The 12,439-nt window shown below is 34.3% G+C and overlaps 1 protein-coding gene across 1 annotated transcript; it reads left to right on the top strand.

Annotated features, from left to right (window-relative positions):
• Positions 1–10,633: 10,633 nt before the first annotated feature.
• LOC111420346 (Cellular Repressor of E1A-stimulated Genes) lies at positions 10,634–11,806 on the top strand. Its single transcript, XM_023053321.2, has 5 exons — positions 10,634–11,018; positions 11,078–11,232; positions 11,289–11,408; positions 11,461–11,542; positions 11,599–11,806. The coding sequence occupies exons 1-5, from the start codon at positions 10,889–10,891 to the stop codon at positions 11,766–11,768; spliced, it is 657 nt and encodes a 218-aa protein (XP_022909089.1). The 5' UTR covers positions 10,634–10,888; the 3' UTR covers positions 11,769–11,806.
• The last annotated feature ends 633 nt before the right edge of the window (positions 11,807–12,439 follow it).

A 12,439-nucleotide genomic window follows, 5' to 3' on the forward strand; every position in this document is an offset into this window, starting at 1 on the left:
TTCCCAAATCATGTTTTCGGGAATGGGTTTATGAGTCAGGTCACTATCGTGTATCCAGTGCATAGCAGTGATATTCCACGACAGTTTGAGCAGACTAATTTGTTCCCTTTCTTGTACCTATATTGGAGAGATGACACCTTTCGAACACTCTCTGAGAATCCTTCCTTCTTTTCATATCTCCATGATTAGTAGTGGAGACAGGAGATCAGCTCTTCGCCTCTATGTTTGAAGATTTTCAGAAGGAATCTGATTGATTCCTGGGGTTTTGTAATTTCTTAGTTAAAAAATGAGCTTTGTGCTCCTGGTCCATTTTCCGTTTCCCAAGTCATTGTCGTGAGATCAGTCCATTCCGAGACATGAAGGTTTCGTAGTTGTCTTTTTTATAGGTATTAGTTATTGGTCAGTTCGCTAGTAAAAGGAGTCAGAGTTCACCCTGACTCCGACCTTTACACGGGGGGAACCGCATCTCCAGCGAAGTTGCTCATATTACCAGAAGTCACCACAAGGAGGTAAGAAGCAGAAACTGTAGAAAAGGCAATGTGTTGATTTCTGGTGGCAAGTGATCTTGAATTAATCGGATATAGTTGTGGACTCCATTATAATATTAGCCAAGGTCGCTTGTGGCCGAGGCGCGACAACTCAATATCATATCAATCAGAATCTGAATAACATTTGCAACGTCTCGGTTGCAAGAGGCCTCGGCTTAATCAGGTAATATAATATATTCTCTAAGTTTAATCAGGTAATCGTTTAGCCGAGGTTACTTGCAGCCGAGGCGCTCCAATTAATATTATATCAATCTAAACATGGGAAGATTTACAACAAGTAAAGAAGTAGTGAAGAAAATTCATGTTTTTTAGCAGATTTTATTTTATTTAAATTAATTTCGATCTTATTTAAGAAACGATTTTCTTTGTGAAGATGTTCTTAGTAAGTATCTTCTTTTATTACCATGACTTTCTTTATTACTGTGTCTTTCTTTATTACCATGTCTTCTTTTATAACCATGATTTCTTTTGTAACTATTACTCCTTGATTTACTAGGTTTCCATTTCCTTTTTGTGTTGTGTTTTATATTTTCTAAAATAGACAAAGATGACATTTTTTCTTCGATACTCCGAGGAAATTTGTCTTTATTCAAAGATAAACGTCCAACACTCGATGAAGGCCTCGAAGTTTCTGATGCGTTATATTTTTTGTTTAATTCTTGTAATTCCTTCTCAATTTCATCAACACCATCGCGGTGAACTTGTTTCTCATCGTTACTACAATCTTTAATAATCTCTTTCATACAATCTTTATATTTATCATCTTCTTGAATTTCTTCCATACTATCCGGAATGCAGCAATCAAAATCACTTGAATTACTTGGAAGATCAACTCCGCTGTGTTTCTCTTTCATGATAGTCCTAAATAGTTTCGTTAATTTATCTGTTAATCTTTTGATTACGTTAACTTTTTCTGTTACACATAAACATTTGGATTTTTGCGAGCGATTATTCCATTTGAGATTAAAAATTTTTTTCGAGCGATTACACTGAATTCTTCGATCGGGGCTATCATGTGGGGTTAGAACAATGTTAGCAGCGGGGACTATTAACACGTAAGAGGCTCCTTTTTTTTCTACAAAACCATGATGGACAGATTCTTTTAAAGACGCCATAACTTGACTTCGAACGTCACCGTCCGTTATGAAATTCTTTTTCACAAAAGCAGTTATAACTCGTACAGTTGCTCCCTGTTTATATCTTGGACATCCTTGCAAAAATTGTAACGTTAACAATAATTTATGAAGAAATAACTTTGATGTAAAAATGGGACAAACACAATTACAATTACTTCCCGACATAATTAACCGAAAATTTGACGTTGACTTCAAAATAAAAATCATAACTCCGAAATTTGAAAATTCTGAAAAAAATAAAATAAATAAATTCTATGGAAAGATCTTTAGAATATTAAATACTAAATAAATTTGCTTCAAATTGCTTTTTATTTCACAACGATATCTCAATTAATTTTAGAGATATGTAACGATTAATTACCCCAACATTTGTGTTTAAGATTATGCAAGATTGCGTTCAAAAAATCATAACTCCACAATTTGAAGATTCCAAGAAATTATCTTCCAAGTATTAATTACTAAATAATTTTGCTTCAAATTGCTTTTTATTTCATAGCGATATCTCAATTAATTCTGAGGATACGCAAAGATTAATTAGCCCAATATTTGTGTTTAAGATTATGCAAGGTTGCCTTTGTAGTGTAATAATAACAAATTGTTAAGTAGGTTAAGATAGTTAATAGTAAGCACTAAATGACGCACGTTAAGTATTGTCTAGCGGCGGTCATCGCTCGGAAAAGAGAGTACGCTTCCACTGCTGAAAGGTGACACGTCGTGTAACTTAAGTGTAGTCAATAAATGCATTAATTAAGAGAAGCTATTATGCGTTTATTCTAACCCGAAAATCCCATCATTTTTACACCATCATCAAGAACCATTACATGGCGATCCTGCCAGCGCACCAGCTTTAAGAATATTATACGATTAAACATGGGAAAACATCATAGCAAAGAGTCGAATACCAACCAGGAATTAACTGAAAATGGTGCAGTTAATGCAAACTTCGTGGTGCAAGAAAATAAAATTAAGATGGATGATGATGTTACTGTAATATTCTACATAATGTTCATCATGATGGTGATTACTTTTGTGTTACGCCTGGCGAAAGCTTATACGCACCATGTAAAAAGAAGAACCTTAAGAAGAGCCGCATCCAGAGCTGAAGTTTAACGCTCTTCACATCCCCACGTCCCTATTCAAGTATCATCGAGGAGTGAAGAAAAGTTGTGTAGTGAAAGACAAAGTGCAATAAAGCAATTAAAGCTGATGAGTGAAAGTTATCCTTATGTCAACCAAGAAGTGGACAGAGTTAGAAGAAGAGTTATTGTTATTTCATAAGAACTTAAAAAAAGATTCAGTTGAAAGAAGGACTAATATAGAATTACTCAATCGAAAGGTAGGAAAACTAAATCAACTACAAAATAAATTTATTGCTTTAAGGAAAGAGTTTAGTAGTAGTGCTCATGAATCAGTTTTAGTTCAAGAAGTTAAAATATATTTAGAAAAAATAGTTAAACTTATAGATAATATTAGGGCAACATTAGAAGATAGATTAGAATATTGTCAAAATCAGATAAAAGGATCAGAACAAAAAAATTTTAAAATGTCAGTAAAGTTTGATCTTAGAACCGCAGCGTGTATGCTACCTGTTATGGACGGTACTGAAGCCGTAACGAAACGCCTCATAGAAGCTATTGAGCTTTATGATTCACTTTTAGATGCTGCAGGTAAAGTTTTGTTAACGACTTACGTTTTAAAAACTAGATTAACGCCAAGTGCAAAAATTAGATTAAAAACCGCGTATCCCTCGAATACAGATTTAGTTAGAAATATAACTGGATACTGTTTAACTAAACAGTCTGCCAGTTCTTTGTCACATAAATTAAATACTGCTAGACAGGCTGGAAAGTCAATAGATGAGTTTGGCAAAGAAGTGGAAGATTTATTGGTTAATCTTACTATTAGTCAGGCTGATGGCGACGTAGAAGCAATGCAAGTTTTAACCACCGTTAATGAAAAGATTGCTATCAGTGCTTTTGCAGCAGGTTTACATAATAGTGAACTCCGTACCATAGTAAAAGCGAGAAATTATTCGTCATTGGGTGACGCTATAAGAGGAGCAAAAGACGAAGAACCGTCAAGATCCTCAAATGTCTTTTACATGCGTGGACGAGGTAATTTTCGTTCAACGAATCGACGACAGTCGCAAAGTCATTTGAATCCAAGATCAAACACTCAATTTAGAGGTAATTATAATAACGGTAATTATAATAATAGGGGTAGAAATAATTATTATTATAACAATAGTCGTAGTAGAACTCCAAATCAAAATTTTAGAGGAAATTCATTTAGTCGAAGGGGAAATTTTAATAATACTCAAAACCGCTCTAACGGTCGTTCAAATGGCAGGGCCTACACGACCTCTGCTGAAACAAATCAGTCAGAACAGCATCCATTAACAACCACGGATGATAGGTTTTTTCGTGTCTGATAGAAAAATTTGTGTCTCAGATGTTAATATAAATTTGAATGAATTAAGTTTTATTAGTTTAGGGTATAATGGTATTAATCTTTTATTTTTATTAGATACAAGGGCATCGGTTAGTATTATTTTTAAGGAATATTTATCTGGTCAAGAGCAAATAAAAAATAACAATATGAAAATAAAAGGATTAGCGGGATCAAAAGCGGAATAAAAGGATTAGAAAAAAATCATAACTCCGAAATTTGAAGATTCCAAGAAATAATTTTCAAAGCATTAAATACTAAATAAATTTGCTTCAAATTGTTTTTGATTTCATAACGATATCTCAATTAGTTTTATAGATACGCAACGATTAATTACTCTAACATTTGTGTTCATGATTATGTAAGATTGCGTTCAAAAATCATAACTCTGAAATTTGAAGATTCCAAGAAATGATTTTCAAAGTATTAAATAATTTTGCTTCAAATTACTTTTTATTTCATAGCAATATCTCAATTAGTTTTTGAGATACGCAAAGATTAATAACGTCAACGTCTGTTTAATATTATATGCAAGGTTGCGTTCAAAAAGTCATTACTCAGAAATTTGAAGATTTCAAGAATTGATCTTCAGAGTATTAAATACTAAATAAATTTACACTAACGATGTCGCAATTAGTTTTTGAGATACGCAACGATTAATTATCCCAACATTTGTGTTTAAGTGTATGTAAGATTGCGTTCAACAAATGATAACTCCGAAATTTGAAGATTCCAAGAAATGATTTTGAAAGTCTATTATATACTAAATAAATTTTCATCAAACTGCATTGTATTTCATAACGATTATTCACTCAATCTTAAAGGAATACGGAATCCTGATAAACCCTGCGAAGTGCGTTTTCGGGAAACCGCAAGTAAATTTCCTGGGATTCAGCGTCGCCTGCAGAGGGGTAAAACCTTTATCTGAAAGGATCCAGGCCATCAAGAATTACTCACGACCTAAAACGGCAAAGGAACTGCGGAGATTCATAGGAGCATTCAACTTCTCGAGGCAGGCCGTACCGAGAGCGGCCTAACTACAATCACCCCTGAACGATTTGTTAAAGGGGAACCTAAAAGGTAAAGTACCAATCGTCTGGACGGAGGCAGCGGTTCAAGCTTTCGACGACTGCAAGGAAGCGTTGGCACAAGCTACCCTGTTGGCATACCCAGCACCGGACTCGCCGTGGACTTCGCCGTCGGAACTGCCTTGAAACAACTAGTAGATGGAGTTTGGCAACTGGGTTTCTTCTCTAGAAGAAACCCAGTGGTTGAGTGGTTGAGCGCCGATGAAAGGAAATGCGGTGCCTACGATAGAGAATTGCTAACCATCTACAAAGCCAAATGATACTTTCGGCACATGGTCGAAGGGCGAACGTTCGTAATATTCACGGACCATAAACCAATTACGTTCGCCTTTCAACAGAAAGCGGACAAGTGCTCGCCGCGACAGTTCCGTTATTTAGACTTTATTGGACAATTCACAATGGATATACGTCACGTGGCGGGAAAAGACAACCCAGTAAACAATTTGCGTTTCAGAAACATTTCTGATACATATTATTGAAACATGAAATGTTTCTTCGACATATTTCTGAAACATAGTTGAAACGTGTCTGAAACTGCTAATGTCCGGCCCTTTTTATGTTTCATTGAAACGTTTCTAATGAAACGTTTTTGCAACATACAGCTGACAATTACGGTACATTACTAAAATGTTTCATTAACCGTTTTGAATTATTTCTGAAATGCAATAGTTATTTATTGTGTAAGTGTTTTAGACAGCATTTTATTCACGCAAGAATGTTCATGTTTTAATTTTCTTAAGTGAATAAAATGCATCTAAAACACGCATGCAATACAACGTTTTATCCACAATCACACTCATTTAGAATCAGAACCGCCAAAATTTCATCTGATGTTATCAAAAAATGATTTGACATATCAGTCTGACAGCGGCTGTCACCTCAAAAATCATTGCAATTAACTAAAAAAAACATTGGGAGATGTTGAATAGTTGCTATTTATTTTCGATCGTTTGCCGACTCCATTTGTAATATATTTGTAAAAGTGTGAAAGTTGTAAATGTAAAGTTGGTGAAAAATGGAAGAAAGTGATATGACAAATCAAACAATGAAATGTCTATTTAATATAAACGTTAATGTTAATATAAATAATAAATAGGATGTGATTGATTTAAGATTGTATTTTTCATTATTAAGTCAAGGCCCCTCACTTTAGAGATCTACATATATCTTCGCAACCGTTCGATAAAAAGAAATTGCGACAAAGTTTGTTGTAATCACTGAACATTTTTACGTAACATATGCTAATTTGAAAATTTTCGGATCCACGGTTTTCTTTTTATCACGAGTTAAATGAAAAAAGTACCCGATTTTTGAGAGTACCGGCAATTTCTCAACTTCCCGATTTTTTTTCTCGAAAACTATCGTACGAAAAAATTTGAATTTTGAACAGGTGGTAGCCTGATGTGTTCTTAATAATATTTTATTTTTTCGATATTCCATATGGTTTCACGGAAAATGGCGGTTTAGTAAGACGCCGTTATGTCGAAAACAGATGGATGAATTTCCTCGCGGATTTGACCAAAATATATCAAATAATGTCGGTTGGCGGATTCCGTTATTAGTTTTTCAAAATTAGAGCTCCCTAATTTTTGAAGAGCGATTTAATGGAATTACAAATTAAAGAGAAACAGAAATAAGCTCTGCGGGGTGCCGCGGGTTCCGTCGAATTGGAACAGATGGTGCGTTCCAGACAGAACGTCGCGCCTTATTTCTTTATGTAGGTAAGATAAAGGCGCGACGTACTGTCTGGGACATACCATTTGTTCCGATTGGACGGAACCCTCCTCGAGGATATTCCAGACATGTTTCAGACACATTTGTAGAGAAATGTTTCAAATGAAATGTTTCTGCTACATATTTTAATGATATTTCATAAATATTCCTACTGAAATGTATTTGATACATATCTTTAGATACGTTTCGTAAAAATCATACCTGTCACGTTTATGAAACATAGTTCTAAGATGTTTCATTTAATTCACTGTACATTAAAATTGAAATGTTTCACAGATGTTTCTTGTTTACTGGGAATGTGCTGGCCGACGCACTATCGCGAGTGGAAGAGTTGTCGCCCGCGTTGTATTTCGAGCCATTAGCACGGGCTCAAACAAACGACGATGAGCTGTCTCAATTCCTGGAATCAGATTCTGTTTTCAACTTGATGAAGATAACAATCCCAGAAACCAGTGAAAGTGTGTACTGCGACATCTCTACGCCTAATGCCCGACCTTTCGTCACCCGCGAATTCAGATGGGCAGCGTTGAATTCACTACATCAACTATCACACCCCGGAATGAACGCCACGGTCAAGCTCGTAACTCAACGGTTCAGTTTTTAATCGGGAAACTTTGCTAGAAGGTAGTACTTGCCAAAATAACACAAGTTTTTTATATAAACGTAGGGTCGCAAATTGTTTGTTTTCGAGCTATGAGCTGTCAAAATTAAGCCAAAAATTTACATTTTGTTTTGTATTTCGGCTGTAAGTAAACCGCAGAATTTGAAACTTTGTACGTATTTACTACTGGTTAAGACCTTATTTTCAAGCATACTTTAAACTACCTTAGCACCCTCTAGGGGGATGAAATTCACCACCCCCTTGATTTTTTTTATAAAAACTTTTTAACGCTATGGAATATTGACATAAAAAAATATGGGTTGTAAAGCTCATTCTTTAGTGGTACTTTTTTCTCTCTTTAGTATTTTCCTTAAAGTTAACAGTTTGCGTGTAAAAAAATAAAATATCGTGCCATGCACCGCTATGTGCCGCCATGTTTAGCTAAAATTATTCTAAAAGTTGGATCTGAGAACTTGTAAGTTTCATTTACGGCGAATCCTCATAATTGTTGATGATTGTTAATAATTTTTGACTGTTATTAAGCAAGAATATCAATTTTTTAATATTGTTTAAAACTACGTAATTTGTTCACACAGACATTAATCTTATTTATGGGTTTTCTTAAGAAAATCATAATTAATTGGTGTTATTTAGTTAATACTAAATCCAAGTAAGTGTACAACTTCCATTGCCAGCTATAAAGAAAATTTTTTTTTAATAATAGCAGCGCTTTACAGTACAATGTAGCATGTTTTATTTTTTTCCGCAAAAACTATTATTTTTACGGAAAAAACTATAGAGACAAAAACGTACCAATAATGAATAAGCTTAAATATTAAATATTATTTTATGTTAATATTCCATGGCGTTAAAAAGTTGTTATGAAAAAATGAAAGGGGTTGTGAATTTCATCCCCTTAGAGGGCGCTAGGGATTAGCTTAAAGTATGGTTCAAAATAAAGTATTAGCCAGTAGTACATACATACAAAATTTCAAATTCTACGGTTTACTTATACTCGAAATAAAAGATAAAATGTAAATTTTTGTCTCAACTTTGGCAGCTCATAGCTCGAAAACAAAAGAGTTGCGACCCTATGTTTATATAAAAAACTTGTATTATTTTGGCAAGTACTACATCCTAGTAAAGTTTCCGGATTAAAAACTGAACCACCCTGTATATAACAGACAGTACTCTCACTCGGTTTGGCGGGAAGATATGCGCAGCCCTCATTACGCAGGCGAGCGGCCATTACGCTGGTTTAAATCTTGCTAATCGCCAGTGTGTCTGTGAGGTTTGTTTTTGTGCAGACCCGTAACGACAAGTGTAAAGATTAAAATAAAATATCAAATATTATAAATAATGACGTTATTACTTATATAATATATAACTCATGAACTAATGTTTTTATCAGTTCAGAAATTTAATTGCGAATAACTTTTTTAATTTAATATTTTCGACGTTTTAAATATTTTTAATGCGGACCTGTTGTGTTTTATGCCAGAATAATGGCTTCGAGGTCATTGAAAATCAATTCGCCACATCAAACGTGCCACCACTGAGTGAGAGTACTGTCTGTTATATATACTGTGGTGTGGCCGTCAATTAAGGCGGATTGTAGGAGGTGGGCCCGGCACTGTTTTGATTGTCAGCGAGCCAAAATAAGCCGACATACGTCAGCCCCCACTGGAAACGTTACATTATCCAGTGGCAGGTTCCAGCACATCCACATTGACCTGGTGGGTCCACTACCTATGTCAAGAGGATACAGGTACGCTTTAACGTGTGTGGACCGTTTCTCGCGCTGGCCCGAAGTGATCCCTGTCAAGAATATTCCCTCTATATTCTTGACAGGGATCCACCATCGCAAAAGCTTTCGTGACCGGATGGGTATCCCGATTCGGAACGCCGTTGCGAATAACAACGGATCAAGGCAGGCAATTCCAGTCACAGCTTTTCATGAAGCTTAACGCCACGCTAGGTACCAAGCACTTTCGGAAGACCGCTTACCACCCCGCTGCCAACGGTCTCGTGGAAAGATTCCACCGTCAACTCAAAGGCGCCATCCGATGCCAAGGCAGGTCTCTAGTATCGTGTTTCCCAACCCATGGTCAAACACTGGCAGGGTGGTCTCTGTGGCGAACATCTGGACGCCAGAGAACTTTCTAAACCATTCAAAAAATCTCTCTCCGGTCATCTGGGCAGGACACCCTTTTGGTCCAGGCAAAGGGTTCCCGGAAAGCTTTCACCGGAGATGTTACTGGACGCTCTCCGTGGCGAACATCTGGACGCCAGAAAGCGCTCGAAACTATTCAGAAGAACTCTCTCCGTACACCTGGACAGCAGATCCTTTTGGTCCAGACAAGGACTCGAAGAAAACTTTCACCGGGGATGTTACTGGACTCAGGGATAAAAGGAACCAGGATCGGTCCGGAGGGATCAGTTAGCAGTTACCATCAGTTCATCAGTTACCGTCGCGTTGTAGTTTTGATCGACAGCCCTTTCCGCGTCTGCACTTTTATTATTGTTGTTTTTATTGTAAATAAAATTTTGTCGTTGAAGACATTGGTTTTCCTAAAAACTTCCTCTCGCTACTATCAAATCATTAGCCCCGCAACCCCAATATTTGTCTTTAAGATTATGTAAGATTGCGTTCCAAAAATCATAACTCCCAAATTTGAAGATTCCAAGAAATGATCTTCAAAGCATTGAATACTAAATAAATTTGCTTCAAATTACTTTTTATTTCATAACTATAACTCAATTAGTTTTTGAGATTCGCAATGATTTATTTCCTTAACTTTTATGTTTAAAATTATGCAAAGGTGCGATCAAAAAATCAAAACTCCGAAATTTTTAGATTCCAAGAAATGATCTTCCAAGTATTAAATACTAAATAAATTTGCTTCAAATTGCTTTTTGTAGTAAGATTCATATCTTCTATTTATGTTTAAAAATTCAAATCATAACTAAAAATAATAACAAGAAAACATGTTGACATCAAAATTAATTTTAAGATAGGTCGTGATTTAAAATGACCTTGAAAAACTTCTCGACATAGATAAAATACATTTTTAATTTACTATCTTTTCGATTTAATTTCTTGAAGAAATGATTCAAAAATTAATTTTAAGAGGCAACTAAAAGGCGAATATTAAAATAGATCTTATTAGAATAAAAACAAAAACGTCGAATACAATGACCTTTGAGCTAAACTGGTCATTATCGTAAGCATAAACAACCATACAAAAGCCAAGATCGACTTGTTTTTCAATCAGTACCGTTTAAAACTCCTTTGTGTCACAACAATAACAAACGTTTATCTACAACCGCAAAATGATTCAAAAATTTTTTTCGGTAGTGTTTGTGTTAATTCTTTGTTTATTTGGAACAAATGCGAAACTTTTCGATCCACCAGATCATGATAAAATTGCTGCGATGGCTCGATACATCATGAAAAATTCAGGTAAATAATAATTAATTATTTTATATTTAATTTGTATATAAATATGTTTATGTTTTTAGATTGGGTATCTTTAGCAACGATTTCAACCCAAAAAAACATCGTAGGATTTCCTTTCGTAACGTTAAAATCAATTAGTGATGGAACAAGATCTAACAGTACAGGTGTCCCTTATTTGTATATGACAGATATGGATTTAAGCGGACAAGATATTTTGGTAATCATAATCTTTGTTAATGTTAACTTATTTTTAAATGTTTGATTTTTATTTAGAAAGATAATCGCGTGACGATTATGTGCTCTTTAGCAGAAGGAAATTATTGCGAACGAAACGATTACGACCCACAAGATCCAAGATGTGCTAAATTAATGATAACTGGTCGTATGATAAAAGTAAATCAATAAATTAAAAAAAAAAACAATTTTAATTATTTAAATTTTTTAGCCTAAATCTGGTTCTGATGATTATAATTTTGGTCTTGAATCTTTAACTTATAAGCATCCTGCAATTAAGTATTGGCCAACAGGTTAATGTGTTTTTCTAATTTATTCTTTTTAGTTAAATAATGAATTTTTATTTTAGATCATGGTTTTTATGTGGCTAAAATCGATATCGATCAAATAGGGGTTTTAGATTTCTTCGGGGGAATTAAATACATCACGCCAGAAGAATATTTCAAGGTTGATTTAGTTCACGATCGGTTTTTCCACTATTTCTTTGAGAAAATCGGAGTTTTTAATTATAATTCGTAGATTAGTTTTGAAATAAAGTTATGTTTTTAATTTAAAAATGATTTATTAATTGATAAAATTAACAGAATATGGTTTAGGCGTACTTATATCCTGGTTTTCGTTAACTCTGCATAGAGAGAAAAGTTGTATAATAAAAATTGGATAGATTTACTAAAGTTTAGATAAATTGCCTAGAATTCGTAGTTAAGAGTTAATTATGTACATAAAATGTGTATTATAGCTAAATGAAATTAGTTGAATATCAAAGTGGTGAGTTTAGCTACTTGACGTTTTGTGATTTATGCTATATGATGCTATATCAGTAGAAACTGGTGATAGATAAATATGAAATAAGTACGGATTATGATTTGTAAATGTGTTAGGAATATTTCGTATTCATAACGTCTTTCTCCATTAGTTTTAGTACTTAAGTTAGAGTTGATTTTATTAAGAAAAAACGTCTAATTTTGACATTTTGTGATTTACGCTATATCATTAGAAATTAGTGATAGATAAATGTTAAATAAGTATGGATTATGGTTTCTTGATGCAGTAGAAGCATTTTCTATTCATACCGTCTTTCTTCATCAGTTTTAGTACTTACGTGAGAGTTGATTTTATTAAGAAAAATCGTCCGATTTTGACATTTTGTGATTTATGCTATATCATTAGAAACTGGTGATAGATAAATG

This window comes from Onthophagus taurus, chromosome 3, assembly GCF_036711975.1.
Source record: "Onthophagus taurus isolate NC chromosome 3, IU_Otau_3.0, whole genome shotgun sequence".
Taxonomy (NCBI): Eukaryota; Metazoa; Arthropoda; class Insecta; order Coleoptera; family Scarabaeidae; genus Onthophagus; species Onthophagus taurus.

Excerpts from the sequence above, each read along its gene's own strand:
- LOC111420346 (XM_023053321.2), top strand. The coding sequence starts at position 10,889 with ATGATTCAAAAATTTTTTTCGGTAGTGTTTGTGTTAATTCTTTGTTTA. Across the intron at positions 11,019-11,077 it reads ATACATCATGAAAAATTCAG|ATTGGGTATCTTTAGCAACG; the intron begins GTAAATAATAAT and ends TTATGTTTTTAG. Across the intron at positions 11,409-11,460 it reads TAACTGGTCGTATGATAAAA|CCTAAATCTGGTTCTGATGA; the intron begins GTAAATCAATAA and ends TAAATTTTTTAG.